General features: G+C 40.9%; 1 protein-coding gene across 1 annotated transcript in view; it reads right to left on the bottom strand.

Moving 5' to 3' along the window:
* C6 (complement C6) overlaps positions 1-19,177 on the bottom strand; it is a 94,479-nt gene that overhangs the window by 16,871 nt on the left and 58,431 nt on the right. Inside the window, exons 10-14 of the mRNA XM_040757751.1 lie at positions 11,457-11,623; positions 9,361-9,586; positions 7,569-7,740; positions 7,196-7,307; positions 980-1,112 (exon numbers count right to left, since the gene is read on the bottom strand). Of these exons, the coding sequence (XP_040613685.1) occupies positions 980-1,112; positions 7,196-7,307; positions 7,569-7,740; positions 9,361-9,586; positions 11,457-11,623 (810 nt within the window). The remainder of the gene's footprint in view (positions 1-979; positions 1,113-7,195; positions 7,308-7,568; positions 7,741-9,360; positions 9,587-11,456; positions 11,624-19,177) is intronic.

Raw genomic sequence — 19,177 nt, 5'->3', positions numbered from 1 at the left:
TTTTAATCACTGAACGTTGGATCCCCCAACTTCTCAGAAACACCACTAAAAAACCCTTTTTCTGACAGCTGAGCTCTATTTGTTGATGAATTATCCCCAGGCACACCTGATTTCTATTACAGCTTTTTAATATTTTTCTTTCAAGAAATAATTTATTTTACTTTTATACTTCTTGTGTTTTCCTTTCTTTTTATAGATGTATTTTATGTTATGTAGATGTGTTTGCATGCTTGTGTGTGCCTAGGGAGTCAGAAGAGGGTGCCAGATCTCCTGGATCTATATACACAGGTGATTGTGAGCTGCTATGGGGTTCTTGGAATCAAACCTGGGTCTTCTGCATGACTAGCAAGTGTTCTTATCTTCCAAACCATCCCACTACCTTCTTTTTGTGTTTTTCTTAAGGCGAGTTGCAACACTGTTGAGGGACAGGTGCAGGACACTGATCTCTGTGTAATGGTTCCATAAGGTGTTTGAGGTCCTGGTTTGAGTCTTGTTTGAATCTCAGTTTTTACCTTCCTACAGCATGGGTAGCCACAAGAAACACCAGTTTATTTGGCCTTTTCCTGTAAAAGGATGTGATTGTACACCCCCTCCCCTCCAAAGAATAGCAGTTTGGACATAAATGGCAACTTGTTCAAAATCCCGAATTGAGTACTACCTTTCTGGGATATATCCATTTGTTTTTACATTACCCAAGGCAGATTCCTGTGGTTAGATAAGTTTTCTGGTTCCATGCATTTCTTTTTTAGAGGCATACTTCATAGTGCTATGTGCACGAGGCTAATATGCAGGGGCAGGAGCGCTGAAATCTAGTATTTTGAAACATGGCTGTAGCAAAGGAGCCCCATTTATTGCTTCACTAAGTCTTTTCAGCACAGTTGCTAGAAAGTATTAAAATGAACTGAACTGTTTTTGCTCTACTTGTATTGGGCACTTTCACTCTGCAGGGGAGTCATGCAAATGCTTGCCCCGCTCTTACGTTGGCATTCAACATCTCCTTGCCTCCAGGTTCTGTCTGGCAAGCATCTGAAGTACTGGTACCCAATAGCTTTGAATCCAGTAAGACATGAAATTTCAACTTCCTCCCCAATGGAGTACAGTTTCTTTGCATTCTAGAATTAAAACCGAAAGCAGAAATCATGAGTGTAATCAATTATTGTTTCTGAAAATCTTAGGGTCTTTCTGGATTCTGCCCATTGCACACTCTTGGTATCTATGCACTCACATTGTCTTCTTAAGAGTCTACTCATACACACAGCCCAAACATTGTTTTTTTCTATTCCTCCTCCTCAACCTCTTTGTTCATAGAAATCCATTTAGCTGTTCATTCTCTGAATTAATTTTTCTGCTGTAAACACATTATAATTTTTGTACTCTAAAAAACCCTGCTCCTTTTGGGCATGATGGTACATGCCTTTAATCCTAGCGCTTGACAGGTAGAGGTAGTAGATCTCTGAAAGTTTAAGTCCAGTCAGGACTCCACAATGGGGCTGGTGTGCAGGCTTTATAGGCTATAGCTGGGTTGCACTTTGAGCCCAAGCTTGAAGATGTGAGCAAGTCTCCTCAGGCTCCTGTCACCATTGACAAAAACAAAAAGAGATGAAAAATATTGCTCTGTGGGGCTTAGTCTGGAAGGTGTTTGCTGTGTAAACATATGGACCTGAGTCTGGATCTTCAGCACCAGTGTAAAATCCAGATGTGGTGACCCAAATCTGTAACTCTAGCATTGGTGGTAGGTAGAGACAGGAGGGTCTCTGGGGCTTGCTGGCCACAAAGTCTAGCCAACTGATGAGCTCCTGGTTGAGTGAGAGATTTTGTCTCAGAAATAATAAAGCAGAAAGCAACAGAGGAAGCTGTTTAAAGTTTACCTCTCATCTCCATGCACATTCATGTACACACGTGCACAAACATGCACACAGACATACAACACACACACTCAACCAAATGAAACTGCATATGTGATGCCTTCTGCTATGGTTTGAACATGCAATATTCCCTGCAGGCTCTTATGTTTGAACACTTGGGCCCCAGAATATGGTACTGTAATGGGAGGTTTGGAACCTTAAAGAAGTAGAGTCTATTGCTGAATAGTACTCCATTGTGTAAATGTACCACATTTTCCCTATCCACTCTTCGGTTGAGGGGCACCTAGGTTGCTTCCAAGTTCTGGCTATTACAAATAATGCTGCTATGAACATAGTGGAACAGACATCCTTGTTGTATGAACGTGCATCTTTTGGGTATATGCCTAAGAGTGGAGTTGCTGGGGTCTTGTGGTAGGTTTATTCCCATTTTTCTGAGGAATCTCCATACTGATTTCCAAAGTGGCTGAACAAGTTGGCACTCCCATCAGCAATGGAGGAGTGTTCCCCTTTTACCACATCCTCTCCAGCATAAATTGTTGTTGGTGTTTTTGATTTTAGCCATTCTGACAGGAGTAAGATGATCTCTCAGAGTTGTTTTGCTTTGCATTTCCCAGATGGCTAAGGATGTTAAGCACTTTCTCAAGTGCCTCTCAGCCATTTTAGTCTCCTCTATTGAAAATTCTCTATTTAGTACTATTCACCAGAAAAAACAATGGAATCCTGAGATTTGCAGGCAAATGGGTGGCACTACAAGAAACCATCCTGAGTGAGGTAACACAGTCACAAAAAGAGAAACATGGCATGTACTCTCTCATATATGGATTTTAGACATAGATCTTGGAAGTGCCAGCCTACAATCCCATGGCCAGAGAGTCTGGGAAACAGAGTGGCTGATGGAAGAAGAGGCAGACTCCCATGGCTAAGCACTGAGCTGAACTCAAGAAAGCCAGTAAGAGAGAGGGAGGACTGATGACCAAAGGGGTAAAGACTGGGCTGGTTTAACCTCCAGAAACAGCTGACCTGACAAGGGTTAGCTTTTGAATCCCAGACTGATGCCTGGGAATCCAGCATGGGACTGATCAAGACCCCCTGAATGTGGGTGTCAGTGAGGAGGCCTAGGTAATGTATTGAGCCTTGGGTAGTAGATCAGTATTTATCCCAGGTATACAAATGGGCTTTGGACTCCCATCCAACAATGAGAGATGCACTCTCACCCTGGACTCTTGGGGGAGGGTCTAGGCCCTGCCCTGGATGAAATGACAGACTATGGATACCCCCATGGAGGGCCTCACCCTCCATGGGGAAATGAGGGGATATTGGGGGGGTTGGGAGAGGGCACGGGAGGAGGGGAGGGAAATGGAGAGTGACCTGGAACTAACTTGTGAAGCAACTTTGTTTCTAATTTAAATTTAAAAATAAATAATTCAAAAAAGAAAAAAAGAAGTAGAGTTAGGGGAAGGAAGTGTGTTCTTGGGGTTCAGGCCTCTAGATTATAGCCAGTTCACACTTTCTCCCTGGGCTGTGTGTGCTCCCTGTGTGCTTCCTAGTCCCTGGAGAGGTGAGCAAGTAGCCTCATCATCTTTTCACCATGGTTGGGAGCCGCTCATGCTGTTGCCTTTTCACTCACAACTTTCCCATCTGAATCCTGAGCAAAAGTACATCCTTCCTCCCCTGAGTTACTTCTGTCAAGTAATCTTTCAAAGATTTATTCATTTTCATTTTTGTCCATATGTATGCTTTCCTGAACATGCGTCACTGCATTGAGAAAAGTCACAAAAATACTTAGTGTTGCGGGAATAGAAAAGGTTTCCGCTTTCAACGTTATGGCTTTACATTGCATGATCATCCTACACTTATAAACATGTGCCATTGTTATTGAGATGAATGGACTGCAAATCAGTTAAAAACTGTTCATTTCCTAGTGACTGATTAGTCATTATATATTTTCCTAGATAATGGATAAAGCATTGCCTTACACAGGCTCAATATAACTTTCTAGATAAAATCAGGTCTTGCACTTCTTACATTAAATTGTTAAACTAACCCATGCAACTGTCCTCACCTCCTGGCATTTCTTTTCACAAAACTTGTGTTCTAAAGAAACAAAACCACCTACCCTTCTTTTATCCTCACAGTCTCTTGTGTTGTCCATGCCCTCATGACATCTTCCATTGGCTGTTCCATCAGTCCTGCCCACCTTCTGTCCGCCTTTCCCTCATGACCCAGCTCATGCAGAACACCTTCTATGCAAACTTCAGCTTCTGAACGTGCACTGAACTGTCAGCTCGGCAGCATCTTGAACAAGGCTTTCTCTAGCTTTTATCACATTTATCTGCTCTGATGCTGAAACAAGTGGCAACTTCACAACATTCCCTCTCATACACACCACATACATACACACACATAGGCATGCACTTATGCACATGCATGTATGCACATACAGGCATGCTCACACATAGTCACACACACACTTGTATGCAATACAAATAAACATGCAGTCACACACACATGCACACACAGGCATGCATATGTGTGCACGTGTGCACACACACAGGTATGTTCACACACATGCACACACATAGACATGCACACTCACACACACACACACACACACACCCTCATAGAAACCTTAGTAGCCTTTGAAACCACGCAAACCATCATCTTCCCTAGGGGAGTGGTAAAGGAACACTCTATTCCTTTTCCAGGATGGAGAATACTAAAGTTGAGAATATGACAGAAGGTGAAAGCTCAGCAATCATCTCTTCTCATGACTTGCTCACACTACATTTTAGGAGAATCTAAATGTCTTTGTTTCCAAGAGCAGTGAATTGTTAAAAATAATGATGATTTGGATTTTGTTATTGACTGCACACTTTAAAAATTATTTGACTAATTACTGGTGTGTGTGTGTGTGTGTGTGTGTGTGTGTGTGTATGCTCGAGCATGTGCTCATGTGATATGCGTATGCATGAGCATGCCACAGCTGCCATGTAGAAGTCGATGAACCACTCTTAGGAGTTGGTTCCCTTCCCCTACCATGGGTTTCATGGACTTTACTTGGCCAGACTTGTACAGTAAGCACTTTTACCCACGGAGCCATCTCACCAGTTAATGGTTGCATTCTTTTTATTCATGCATTCCTCCTGAAATTAGTTATTGCTTTGAACTTCTGTCTCCATTTGTCTAATAAAGCAGCAACAACTTATATGTTGTAATCACTGAACTTACTGCCCAAACTCCACAACTGTCTGCTAAATAACTGTTTTGTACTTGTTTGCTTGGTTTTGTTTTTTGAGACAGGATCTCACTCTATAACCTTGACTGGTCTGTAACTCACTATGTACACCAAGATGGCTTTGAACTTATATAAATATACTTGCCTGTGCCTCCTGAATTGTGGAAATAAAGATGAGCGTCACCACACCAGGTTTAAATAACTCATTTTCTAGTACATATGTTGCTCTAGTGTGTGGGACTTAGTTACAGCAGCAGGGAATAGTAAGAGACATAATCTAATTTTATAAAAGAATCCACAAGCACAATGAATTCCTCTTTAAAGCCTCAGTGGGTTTTTAAAATTAAATAACAAGAACTTTTTAATAGTCCTTGAATGCAGCTGGCATAAATATGTTAAACATTATTTAGGCAGCTAGATCTGACAATACATAATTTTAACATCCGTGTTCTAAAGCAGGAACCAGAAAATATTTTTTCTATAAAGGACCTGTATTAGTTAGTCGCTGGTCATAGGTCCTCTGTTACAGTTATTCATGTTCTAGTACTGCTGGAAGCAGTCAAAGGTAATATGTGAATAAATGAATGTGACTGTTGTAAAATTTAATTTTTTGAAAAATAATAAACTCGAGCCTCCAGGCTGTAGTTGCTCACACCTGTTCTGAAGCATTGGTCTCTACTCCATGATTCCCAACCCAGAAGTATTAGCATTGTATGGGAGCTTGTGGACAGTGCATTTGGGAACCTGTGGTAGTTTGAAAGCAAATGGCCCCCCTAGGCTCACAGGGAGTGGCACTGTCAGGAGGAGTGGCCTTGCTGGAATTGATGTGGCTTTGTTGGAGGAAGTGTGTCACTAGGAACGTGGGCTCTGAGGCCTCAGAAGCTCAAGCTAGGCATAGTGGCTCACTGTCCCTTCCTGCTGCCTACCAATCAAGATGTAGAACTCTGAGCTCCTTCTCCAGCACCATGTCTGCCTGCGTTCCACCATGCTTCCAGCCATGACGACAATGAAACTGTGAGCCAGCCCAACATTAATGTTTTCCTTTATAAGAGTTGAGACCTCTGCTCTGGAATAAGACTGGTTGAAATTATCTCCTTCCAAAATGCCTCCACTTAAGATCACTTAAGATCATTAGATCACTTAATATCATTAGAATATACAATATGAACTATCCACCATGGATATTTGTGAGAGTTGGTTTAGAGATTTGTGTTACTGACTTTTAATAATAAATATACTGCTGGAAAAAGATTAGCGCAAAGGTTTTATTCAGTTTTAAAATGCAAAATGGATGAGAGCATGCCTTGTATGATTAATTTTAACATTTTATATAAATATGCACACACACACACACATATATATATATAATGAAAGTTTCATATCTAAAGCCACAGACCTGTGTGACAGTGAGTGCCCAATTCTTATTAAAGGCATAGAAACATATTATGGTTTAATGAAAAACATGAAATTAAAAAGATATTAATTAGGCCAGGTAGGGGAGGTACACTCCTTTAGTCACCAGAACTTGGAAAGCACAGGTAGGTGGATCCACATGAGTTTGAGGCCATGAGTTCCAGAACAGCCAGGGCAACATAAAGAAACCTGACTTGGAAACCACCCCCAACACACACACACACACACACACACACACACACACACACACACACACAGAGAGAGAGAGACAGAGACAGAGACAGAGACAGAGACAGAGACAGAGAGAGAGAGAGAGAGAGAGAGAGAGAGAGAGAGAGAGAGACTTGTATTGGCTCTCAAGGGAGATGATGGGCACTAGTTTTCTCAGACTCAGGAGTAAACAACCAGGTCTCAGCTGCAGACTCTTCTGATCATTCAAACCAACCCTGTGCTGAAGCTCCAGTCTCTACTCACATAGTCTGCTGCCTTCCATGACCTGAGTGGTACAAAGGAAAACAAGCAGGTATGAAGATATCCCCAGGGAATTCCCGATAAAAGGGCGTTCCAGTGTTTCTGGATATTCTTTTGTGCTTTTGAGACAGCATGTTATTAAAGTAGGAAAATAATTCCATTTCAAGTTCTCTTTTTTAACTTAGTCAAAAGCTACAGTCAGGATATGTACCCAGATAAATCCATTTTCCGGGAGAGCAGGCTGAGGACATCCTGAATCTGCTTCTCTCTCCTCAATGTCTACCTCTTTCATTTCTTCATTGTCACTGATGCATGGTTGTCCACTAAAAGGGAAACATAAGTTTGTGTGTGTGTGTGTGCACACAGAGACATGCATATATTAAAGCAACATGCCCACTCTGCATCTTTATAACATACAGATAGTGATTAATAGACAGAACCCACTGCTTAGTGAGCTAAGGGCAGCTGCAGATTTAGTACTTCATAGTACATTGTGTAGATACATCTAAAATTCTAAGTGTTTTTTAAATTAATAACAACAGATGCTAACCAGTGATCCTTGGTTCCCTGGCACCCGACCTTACTCATTTTCCATTATTGAGAATGTACAGTCTTCCTCTTGCCGCTGCTGGCCCTCACAGCGTCGCCCTCCTCTCTGGGGGGCAGGGTTGTTACACTCCCGAGTTCTTGATCTCCTATAAGCGGCATTGCACTGGCTCCAGGAAGACCAGCAGCTCCAGTTCCCATCCACTGCGTCTGGAACAGAGGAAGACCCATTGCCCTCCTGCTACAAAAAACATTGGGGCTTTGAAACTAGCACAACCTGATTTTCTCACATTTGCTCTGTGACTTGCTTTGTGGGATGTTAACAGTTTTCCAGTGAGGGCTGCAAGAAGTTACGTATGCAAGAAGTTACATATGCAAGAACTCTTCCTGTTCTCAAATTCATAAATAAAATTCAACAACTATGAATCACCTGAATCAATAAATATATCATTAATGTATGCACATGCATGCAAAACACATGCATATGCATATATACCCATATATGTACAAATACTAAAATTTTCTGAACAAAATTGTGGTGGTTTGAATAAGAATGGCCTCCACAGGCTCATATATTTGAATGTTTGGTGATCAGGGAGTGGCACTGCCTAAGAGGGACTAGGGAGTGGACTTGTTGGAGTCAGTGTGACTTTATTGGAGGGAGTACGTCACTGGGGAATGGTCATTGAGGTTTCCAAAGCCCAAGCCAGTTCCCCTGTATTTCCCTGCTGTCTTCAGATTCAGATGTAGAACTCCCAGCTAAGCTGTTTGCCTGTGTGCCATCATGCTTCCTGCCACATTGCTGATGGACTAAACATCGGAAACTGTAAACAAGCCCCAATTACATGCTTCCATCCTAAGAGCTGCAACGGTAGCACCATGGATCTTCACAGCAACAGAACATTGAAGAAGACAGAAGCATATATCCAATTGCAGTTGTATAAGTATTAGAACATATCCTCACTCCTAGGCCTCTTCCCTCCTCTAAAGAAAATCTGAGTTAATGTATTTAACCATGTATGGAAACTTTTCTTGTGGCTTAATTTATCCCTCAATGAGCATCTTGTTTATACATTATAATACACATAATAGTATAAATCTCCAGTAGCAGCATGTGGTGTTTTGAATGATAAATGTGCCCCATAGTTTCTGACATTTGAATATTTGATCCCTAGTTGCTACCCCTGTTTTGGGGAGGCTTAGGAATTGTGGTCTTGCTGGAGGAAGTGTGTTGCTGGGGTTGAACTTTGAAGTTTGAAAAGCTGTGTGCTGTTTTTCAGTGTTTTCTCTCTGCTTCCTGTTTGTGGTTCTAGATGTAAGGTCTCAGGTGCTGCTCTAGCCACCCGCCACCAGATCCTCCACTGCTCCACAGACTCTAACCTTGCGGAGTTGTAAGCCTCAATAAACCCCTTCTTCTGTCAGTTGACGTGTTCATGGTGTTTTGTCACAACAGTAAAAGAGTAACTAAGACATAATATCGTGTAATAATTTTATGATGTCTAATTTATAGTAACTATACTATGAATCCTTTATATGTGTCTTAAAAATGTTTAAACACACACACACTTTAACCCTCAAGTAATAATAGAATTATCCTCATCTTATGGACAAGAAGATTGTAGTTTGGGGAGATTAAATTGCTTTTCCAGTGTCATGCAGTTCATAGGTTACAGCAGAGCCATGCATCGTTTGTCTTTGGAATCTAATTTTTGGAGGCTCTTTTACAAGGTGGAGGTTGCTAGTGAATTTTATTTCGCTTAAATTCATCAGCCTATAATATATTTCTGAGTAGGAGAGGCACCGACCTCACCACCAATCGCTGACACTTACCAGACTTGTAGTCCGGAGACCGCCTCTCACAGTTCTCACCGTAGGTGCCGCTCTGGCACACACACACACATTCGGTGCCCGAGAGTCTGGGACGGCCATTGTTAGGACATGGAGCACACTGACAAGGGTCAAACTTGGCTGCGTATTCTTGAAATGCTTTCCTGAGGTTGTTCCGTTTTGTCACTGCACACGGGATGTTTCTCACCAAGTCGGTGATTGGGGCAAGCTAAGAGCAGGAGACAGAGAGAGCTCTATCACTCCACGTAGGCATTATTTTGCCACCACTTTGAATCGGTGCTTACCAGAGAAACGTCATACTTCCAAGGAATTTTTAGAGAATTTAGTATAGTTATCTGGTTGTTGAGCCAGGAGAGGAAGCCCAGTGCCCGAGGGCAGGTGCAAACTGTGGAGAATTAACTATCAGGGCAGGTACGAAGGGTTGGAAACCCTTATTTGGGCTTGTGTCCTGTTATTTATTAAGTATCAAACATAAGCAGCTAAAGTGCTGACGTAGGTCACCAAGAGTTACTAGTGCTCATTAGTTAGTGCATTAGGTTCTGTTGGAACCTCATTAACTTGGAGTCAGGCAGGGAGATACAGAAAGGACCAGGTGAGGTTTCATTGCTTTCTGTCTAAGGATGTACATTGGCTTTTGTTTGAGCCAGTGCAGACAATGCACCAAAGGAGGAGACAGGTGATGTCCCCATTCATGTGAATGGGAGGATTGTACTAAGAAATAACACAGGTAATGGCAGCAACACGGCTTTCTCTGTCACCTTTTTTAAAAGCCCAAAGAAACCATCTACTGTAGTCTTGGCTTTGTTCCTACCATAATTTGTGGCGCTCTTGTGTTTTTCTGCTTCATGTAAATGATCCCATGTTTATAACGATTCAACTGTTCTATCTCTACTTAAATGAAGAAATGTAATAGTTTTGGGGAGCCTTTAAATATAGTTGTGCCATAGGCAAGCTGACTCTATGTAACATAATATTACACAAAGTATGCCATGAACAGCAAAACTCACTTTTCCGTCTACTTACATCAAACACAAAACTGTAAGATCAAAGACTTTCTTAATGTGCTCACAAAGTGGAGTTGCACAAAATTGAATGCTACTACTCTATTGGGAGATGAAGAGTGCTACTCCCAGGCAAGTGCAAGTAATCTTATTCACTAAATTCCCCTACTCAGTATTTCACACATGCCAACAATTCTAAATAACGTACTAGAATGCTCGTTTGAAATTTAAAAGCAATAGATGTGCATTTTTAACATCTTTTTAAAGAGGCGAATCCTGCCCACATTTAGGGGGAAGAGGGAATCATAGGATCGAATACAGATCAGGCACCAGAGTGACCTTGAGTGATCTAAAGGGATAACACCAATTGGCAAGCTAAGCAATAGTGGAGAGACCACCTCGAATGCCCATTCCTGATAATGAACTTGATGTCTATAACCATCCGGGAGCCTTCATCCTGTGACTGATGGAAGCAGAGGCAAACACACAATTAATCACTGAACTGAACCCAAGGAACCCAGTGACAGAGAGAGAGGAGTGATGAGCAAATTGGCAAAGAATGGGCTGGCAAAACCAGCAGAGACAGCTGATCTGAACAGGGGAGAGCTCTTGGACCCCAGACTGACAGTGGGGAGGCCAGTATGGGACTGATCTGGACCCCCCCAAATGTGAGTGTCAGCGAGAAGGCCTGGGCAACCTATGGGGCCCTGAGCTGTGGATCAGTGTCTATCCCTGGTATACAAACAGTCTTCGTGCGCCTATAGCACAAAGAGGGATGCTCTCTCAGCCTGGACTCTTAGGGGAGTGCCTGGACCCTACCCAGAGTAAAATGACAGACTCTAGATATCCCCTATTTGGAAGGATTTGGCAATAGGGTGGGAGGGAGGGGGGGGGAAGGGGAATGCGGGAGGAGGGGAGGGAGAGGGAACTGGGATTGACATGTAAAACAAGCTATTTAAAATTAAAATAAAAATGATAAAAAAAACAGGCAATTCACTTATTGTCTGAAAAGGAGATGGAAAGAGAATTGTATGACAAACTGCTGTACCCCTCCTACCCTCAATACTCCAGACTCACCTCAAAATCAATCACAGCTGGGTTTTCCTTTACTGATTCTACCCACTCAGAAAAGACTTCCTTCTCTGGGCCAGAGGTCCCCTTCTCCCATGCCAAGGCTGTTGCTTGCTGACTCCTTCCACCCTGGACCAAGGATATGGCTTTCTCTGATCCCTGCAAGAAGGAACCTGCAAGAGAATCAAAAAATAATCTGTTTAAATTTTATTGAAAATTCATACTTTAGAGGCAAGTTAATTTTCTCAGAGAGCAGTGGAGACAGCACTGTCAGGTAGTACCAGAGAGTAAAAGAACACCCCTTATACCTATAGGGGGATAACGATACAGGCTGCAGTGACAGTGTCGATGATGCCATTTAGTCCTCACAGAGCACGTGCCAGACTCATCATATTATCTTACATAATTCTCTCAACAATCTTAAGTAGATATTAGTGTCACTGCAGATACTGAAGCCGAAAGCAGGGGGATGGAAATGCACTCTATTGCTGAGTACTTTGCTCAACTATTTGAAGCCAACTTTCCAACTCTGGATTTATATTCCCCTAAGTTTGGGATCCGTGGAATGACACAAACTATATACTTGCAGAAAGTAAAAACAAGAACGAAATAAAACAAAAACCAACAAAAAACAACCCCTGATGGAATATTTTTAAACTTACAACTTTAAGCATGAGTATGAGGCGAGCAGAGAGAAACAGAGCTGAACGAAATGATAGCCAGTGATAGGGGAAGAATTAGCATCATCACTCTGGTACTTACTCTAGACTGTCAGTAAGGGTTAGCCGTGCCATTACTGTTCAGAAATTCTCAAATGAGATGGTGTAGAATAGGAGAGCTACTCTCAAATGAATAAAGTAGTCCTATCATTTTCAAAGGGAGGACATAATAAAAAATTAGATGCTTTTATGTTTATTTTTGTAGAACAGCATGGTGTGTGTGTGTGTGTGTGTGAGGGGATAAATTAGTACCCTAAATTATGTTGATGTTATCGTACTGATTGACAGGACAGTGATTTGTCATGTAGCTAATATTCGGATTAGTATCATATATTTCTTAAGCAGGTTTATCTCAATAAAAGTTATATATGCTGGGCAAGGGTTCTTAAGGAGTGAAAAATCATTAATAGAGTACTATTAATTAGTTGTAACTAATTTATAATTTAATTTCCACATACCCAGGACCCTCCTTGCTAGGCAAACATTCTACCATGAAGTCATATCCATAGCAACCTTTTACTATATGACACATGGTTATCTACACAGTCAAACTGGCCAATGCAAATTCACTGTTAAATATAAGGCAGATTTTGTTTTTCTCACTTAATGGGGTTCTCAAGATACACACATGAAGTAAGTACTAGCATTTTCATTTCCTGTGTGAGAAATCCTACACAGGGAACGATGAAGCTCTTTGCTGTCAACGATGGAGACCAAGTTTAAATTCAGGCAGTGGGCCCTGCAAGGGTGATATCTATTCAATGTGTTCAGGATATCACAACTAGAAAAATACCCTTTTGACTTTCCTAATTTGACTTTTTAACTTTCCAACCCTTCTGTTTTCCTGCAGAATGCACTGTCCAATTCGAAGTCTATAAATTTCTTGATAATATTTTTTTTCTTTGTTTATTTGGAGTGGGGGAAGCACTGAATACCATGTCAGCTTGCTGGGAATGTCACAGTCTATTTATAGATTTAAGAACTCAGAAAAAAATATCTGTAACTTTGTCACAATTTTCAAGTCTAAAGATAGAATGTGCTTACCCCATCACCTATAAACATCATCCTATTGTAAGTGGGATGTGCGAGTTTTTAGTAGGATTGAATCCAAAACATTTTAGCTGGACATGCAAATACTGTTTAATTCCGAGAAAACCTGTTTTCAAAAGGTAGCTTTATTTTACAAAGTTATGCTTAAGTCAAATTAACATACTGATTGTAAGTTTGTGTATATTCATTCTCTGTCTCTGTGCTTTCATTTCCTGATCTACAAACTGGCTGTTGTAATAGCTGTCTCACAGGGCTGCCAAGGGGATTAAACAATCGAAAAGAGTTCACCCATACAATGAAATAGTACCTGGGATACAGTAAGGACTTGAACGATGCTGGCTTTTCCCTACCTCTCTCTCCCATCCTTTCCCTCCCTCAATTCTCTCTTCCTTTCTGTCCTTCATGTGTTTACTGAAGTACTCTATTAAGCCTTTAGAGTATAGAGAACATAGAGACTATAACAACATCCTAGATTTTCTTAAAAGTTGGTAAAAAAAATTAGAAGGAGGACCAAGCAACCAGAAGCCTGCAGAGAGAGCTGGGTTACTTCTGCCCACACTCAGGGGAGAGGTCAGAGGTGAGCACCATGTCCCCACCTTAGACCTGATTTCCACCCACTGGCCCTCTCTCGGATCCCCTGGCTTGGGGACAGCAGCCAGGTTGAATTCCTCTGAAGGACAACCAAGTGACCAGGAGCCTGCAGAGAGAGCTGCTCCACTTCCACCCAAAACCAGGGCAGAGGGCAGAGGGAAGAGGGCAGAGGGCAGAGGGCAGAGGGCAGAGGGCAGAGGGCAGAGACAGAGAGTATTGGATCTGCTTGCACCCACTTAAAGGGAACCCTGGTCTCCTACCCACCAGGAGAGGAAGAGACTCTTTCTACACCCACTGGAAGAAGTGATGGGGAAAAGGCAATATAAGAACACACTCAGCAACAGAAAAGCAAATATGACACCACCAGAATCTAATTTAGAGATTTTACACCAGTAAGACCTGAACACCCCAATGCAGACGAAAAAGAAGAGAATGACCTTAAAAACAACTTCATGAAAATGATAGAGGCCCTCAAACAGGATGTGAGAAAATCCCTTAAAGAAATGGAAGAAAAAACAACCCCAAAATGCAAGAAATAGAAGAACAAACAAACCAAAAATTCCAAAAAATGGAAGAAAGGGATGAAAACATGAAGCAAAAATGACAAGAAACAATTCAAACAATGCAAGGATTGAAAGCTGACATGGAGACAATAAAAACACAGTCTGAAGGAATTCTGGAAATTGAAAAACTAGGGAAATGGACAGGCACTACAGACGCAAGCATAACCAACAGAATACAAGAGATGAAGAGAGAATCTCAGGTGTTGAAGACACACAAGGAAAAATAGATTCATCAGTCAAAGAAAATCTGAAGTCCAAGAAATCCCTAATACAAAATATCCAGGAAATATGGGACACCATGAAAAGACCAAACCTAAGAATAATAGGTACAGAAGAAGGAGAAGAAACCCACCTCAAAGGGGCAGAAAACGTATTCAACAAAATCATAGAAGAAAACTTTCCCAACCTAAAGAAAGACATGCCAATGAAGGTACAAGAAGCTTACAGGACACCAAATAGAGTGGATCACAAAAAAGTCCCCTCGCCATATAATAATCAAGATCCCAAATATACAGAATAAAGAAAGAATATTAAGAGCAGCTAAGGAAAAAGGTCAAGTAACATATAAAGGCAGACCTATCAGAATTACACCTGACTTCTCCATGGAAACTCTGAAAGCCAGAAGGTCCTGGATAGATATTCTACCAACACTAAGAGACCATGGATGCCAGCACAGGCTACTATACCTGGCAAAGCTCTCAATCACAATAGATGGAGAAAACAAGATATTCCATGACAAAACAGATTTATGTAATACGTATCCACTAACCCAGCCCTACAGAAAGTTCTAGAAGGAAAATTCCAGTCCAAAGACATTAACTACAACCAGAAAAACACAGGAAATAGATAATCCCACTTTACCAATACCCAAAAGAGAAAAGGGGTGGAAATCCACATACAATTCCCCAAGAACAACCATTCCAAAACAAACAGAACCAGCAATCAAAGGTCACTAATATCCTTCAATATTAATGGTCTTAATTCGCCCATAAAAAGGCACAGGCTGACAGAATGGATTCAAAGACAGAACCCATCCTTCTGCTGCATACAAGAAACACACCTCAGCCTCAGAGACAGACATTACCTCACAGTTAAGGGTTGGGAAAAGATTTTCAAATCAAATGGCCCCAAGAAACAAGTAAGGGTAGCAATCCTAATATCTAACAAACTAGACTTTAAACTGAAATCAATCAAAAGAGATAAAGGATGTCATTTCATATTCATCACAGGAAAAATCCACCAAGATGAAGTCTCAATTCTGATCATCTATGCCCCAAATACAAAGGCATCCACATTTGTAAAAGAAACATTACTAAAACTCAAACCACACATAAAACCTCACACACTAATAGTGGGAGATTTCAACACCCCAATGTCACAACTAGACAGGACTACAGGACAGAAACTTAACAATGAAACACAGGAACTAATAGAGGTTATGAGCCAATTGGGTTTGACAGACATCTATAGAACATTCCATCCAAACACAAAAGAATATACCTTCTTCTCAGCACCACATGGATCCTTCTCAAAAATTGACCACATACTTGGCAACATAGCAAACCTCAACAGGTACAAAAAAGTTGGAATAACTCTATGTATTTTATCAGACCACCATGCTTTAAAGTTAGAGTTCAACAACAGCACAAATTGCAGAAACCTACAAACTCATGGAAATTGAATAATGTACAATTGCACCATGCCTGGGTCAAAGAAGAAATAAAAAAAGAAATTAAAGACTTCCTAGAATTCAATGAGAATGAAGACACAACATATCCAAACTTATAGGACACTTTGAAAGCAGTGCTAAGAGGAAAGCTCATAGCTTTAAGTGCCCACATGAAGAAACTGCAGAATAGTTACACTAGAGAACTAACAGCGCAACTGAAAGCTCTAGAACACAATGAAGCAAACTCACCCACGAGGAGTAGACACCAGGAAATAATCAAATTGAGGGCTGAAATCAATAAAGCAGAAACTAGGAAAACAATACAAAGAATCAGTGTAACAAAGAGTTGGTTTTTTGAGAAAATCAACAAGATAGACAAACCTTTATCCAAACTCACCAAATGGCAGAATGTGAACATGCAAATTAAGAAAACCAGAAATGAAAAGGGGGACATAACAACAGACACTGAGGAAATCCAGAGAATCATCAGGTCATACTTGGAAAACCTGTACTCCACAAAATTTGAAAATTTAAAGGAAATGGATGACTTCCTGGAATGACATCACCTGCCAAAATTAAACCAAGAACAGATAAGCAATTTAAATAGACCTATAACACCTAAGGAAATAGAAGCAGTCATCCAAAGTCTTCCAACCAAAAAAAGCCCAGGGCCAGATGGCTTCAGTGCAGAGTTATACCAGAAATTCAAAGAACAGCTTATACAATTCTCCTCAAAGTATTCCATGCAATAGATGTAGAAGGGCCTTTTCCAAACTCTTTTTACGAGGCCTCAATAGCATTGATACCAAAGCCACACAAAGACACAACTAAGAAAGAGAACTTCAGACACATTTCCCTCATGAACATTGGTGCAAAAATACTCAATAAAATACTGGCAAATCAGATCAAAGAACACATCAGAAAACTCATCCACCATGATCAAGTAGGCTTCATTCCAGGGATGCAGGCATGGTTGAACATACAAAAATTCATCAATGTAATCCACCATGTAAATAAACTGAGAAACAAAAATCACATGATCATCTCATTAGATGCTGAAAAAGCCTTTGACAAAATCCAACACCCCTTCATGTTAAAGGTCTGGGAGAGATCTGGGATAACAGGAACGCACCTAGACATGATAAAAGCTATATACAGCAAGCCAACAGCCAACATCAAACTAAATGGACAGAAACTCAAGGCGATTCCACGAAAATCAGAAACAAGCTAAGGCTGTCCCCTCTCCCTATAACTCTTCAATATTGTACTCAAAGTTCTAGCTAGAGCAATAAGACAACAAAAGGAGATGAAGGGGATACAAATTGGCAAGGAAGAGGTCAAATTTTCACTATTTGCCCATGATATGATAGTTTACATAAGTGACCCAAAGAACTCTACCAGGAAACTCTTACAACTGATTAACACCTTCAGCAAAGTCATAGGATACAAGATCAACTCAAGAAAATCAGTAGCCCTACTTTATACAGATGATAAAAGGGCTGAGAAAGAAATCATAGAAACATCACCCTTTACAATTGAGGCACACACATGATAAAATACCCTGGGATAACGCTAACCAAACAAGTGAAAGACCTGTATCACAAGACCTTTGAGTCTTTAAAGAAATTAAAAAAGACACCAGAAAATGGAAAAATCTCCCATGCTCTTGGATAGGTAGGATGAATGTAGTAAAAATGGCAATCCTGCCAAAAGCAATCTACAGACTTAATGTAATCCCCATCAAAATCCCAGCACAATTCTTCACAGACCTTGAAAGAACAATTCTCAACTTTATATGGCAAAACAAAAGACCCAGGATAGCCAAGACAACCTTGCTCAACAAAGGAACATCTGGAGGCATCACCACTCCTGATTTCAAGCTCTATTATAGAGCTGTAGTACTGAAAACAGATAGTATTGGCACAAAAATAGACAGGTAGACCAGTGGAATCAAATTGAACACTCTGAGATTAATCCACAAACCTATGAACAGCTGATTTTTGACAAAGAAGCTAAAATTATACAATGGAAAAAATGTAGCATCTTCAACAAATGGTGTTGGAATAACTGGATATTGGCATGTAGAAGACTGCAGATAAATCCATGTCTATCGCCACGTACAAAACTTAAGTCTAAATGGATCAATGACATCAACATAAATCCAGCCACACTGAATCTGTTAGAAGAGAAAATGGGAAGTTCCCTTGAATGAATTGGTACAGGAGACCGCTTCCTGAACATAACACCAGTAACACAAACACTGAGATCGACAATTAATAAATGGGACCTCCTGAAACTGAGAAGCTTCTCTAAGGCAAAGGACACAGTCAACAAGACAAAAAGACATCCCACGGATTGGGAAATGATATTCACTAACCCCACATCTGACAGAGGGCTGATCTCCAAAATTTACAAAGAACTCAAGAAGCTATTCTCCAAAACACCAAAGGACCCAATAAAAAAGTGGGGCATTGAACTAAATAGAGATTTCTCAATAGAGGAGTCTAAAATGGCTGAGAGACACTTGTGAAAGTGCTCAACATCCTTAGCCATCTGGGAAATGAAAATCAAAACAACCCTGAGATATCACCTTACTCCTGTCAGAATGTCTAAAATAAAAAACACCAATGACAGCTTACGCTGGAGAGGATGTGGAGAAAGGGGACAACTCGTCCATTGCTGATGGGAGTGCAAACTTGTACAGCCACTTTGGAAATCAGTATGGAGATTCTTCAGGAAAATGGGAATCAATCTACCATGCGACTCAGCAATTCCACTCTTAGGCATGTACTCAAAAGATGCCCATTCATACAACAAGGATGTCTGTTCCACTATGTTGATAGCAGCATTATTTGTAATAGCTAGATCCTGGAAGTAACCTAGATGTTCCTCAACTGAAGAGTAGATAAAGAAAATGTGGTACATTTACACAATGGAGTACTACTCAGCGGAAAAACACAACGGAATCTTGAAAGTAGCAGTCAAATGAATGGCACTAGAAGAAACTATTCTGAGTGAGGTAACCCAGTCACAAAATACAAACATGGTATGTACTCTCTCATATATGGATTTTAGACATGGATCAGGGGAGTGTCAGCCTACAATCCCAGTGCCAGTGAGTCTGGGATACAGGGA

Source organism: Mesocricetus auratus, unplaced genomic scaffold (assembly GCF_017639785.1).
Source record: "Mesocricetus auratus isolate SY011 unplaced genomic scaffold, BCM_Maur_2.0 Super-Scaffold_100015, whole genome shotgun sequence".
NCBI lineage: Eukaryota > Metazoa > Chordata > Mammalia > Rodentia > Cricetidae > Mesocricetus > Mesocricetus auratus.
This window is presented reverse-complemented; position numbering and strand designations above follow the sequence as displayed.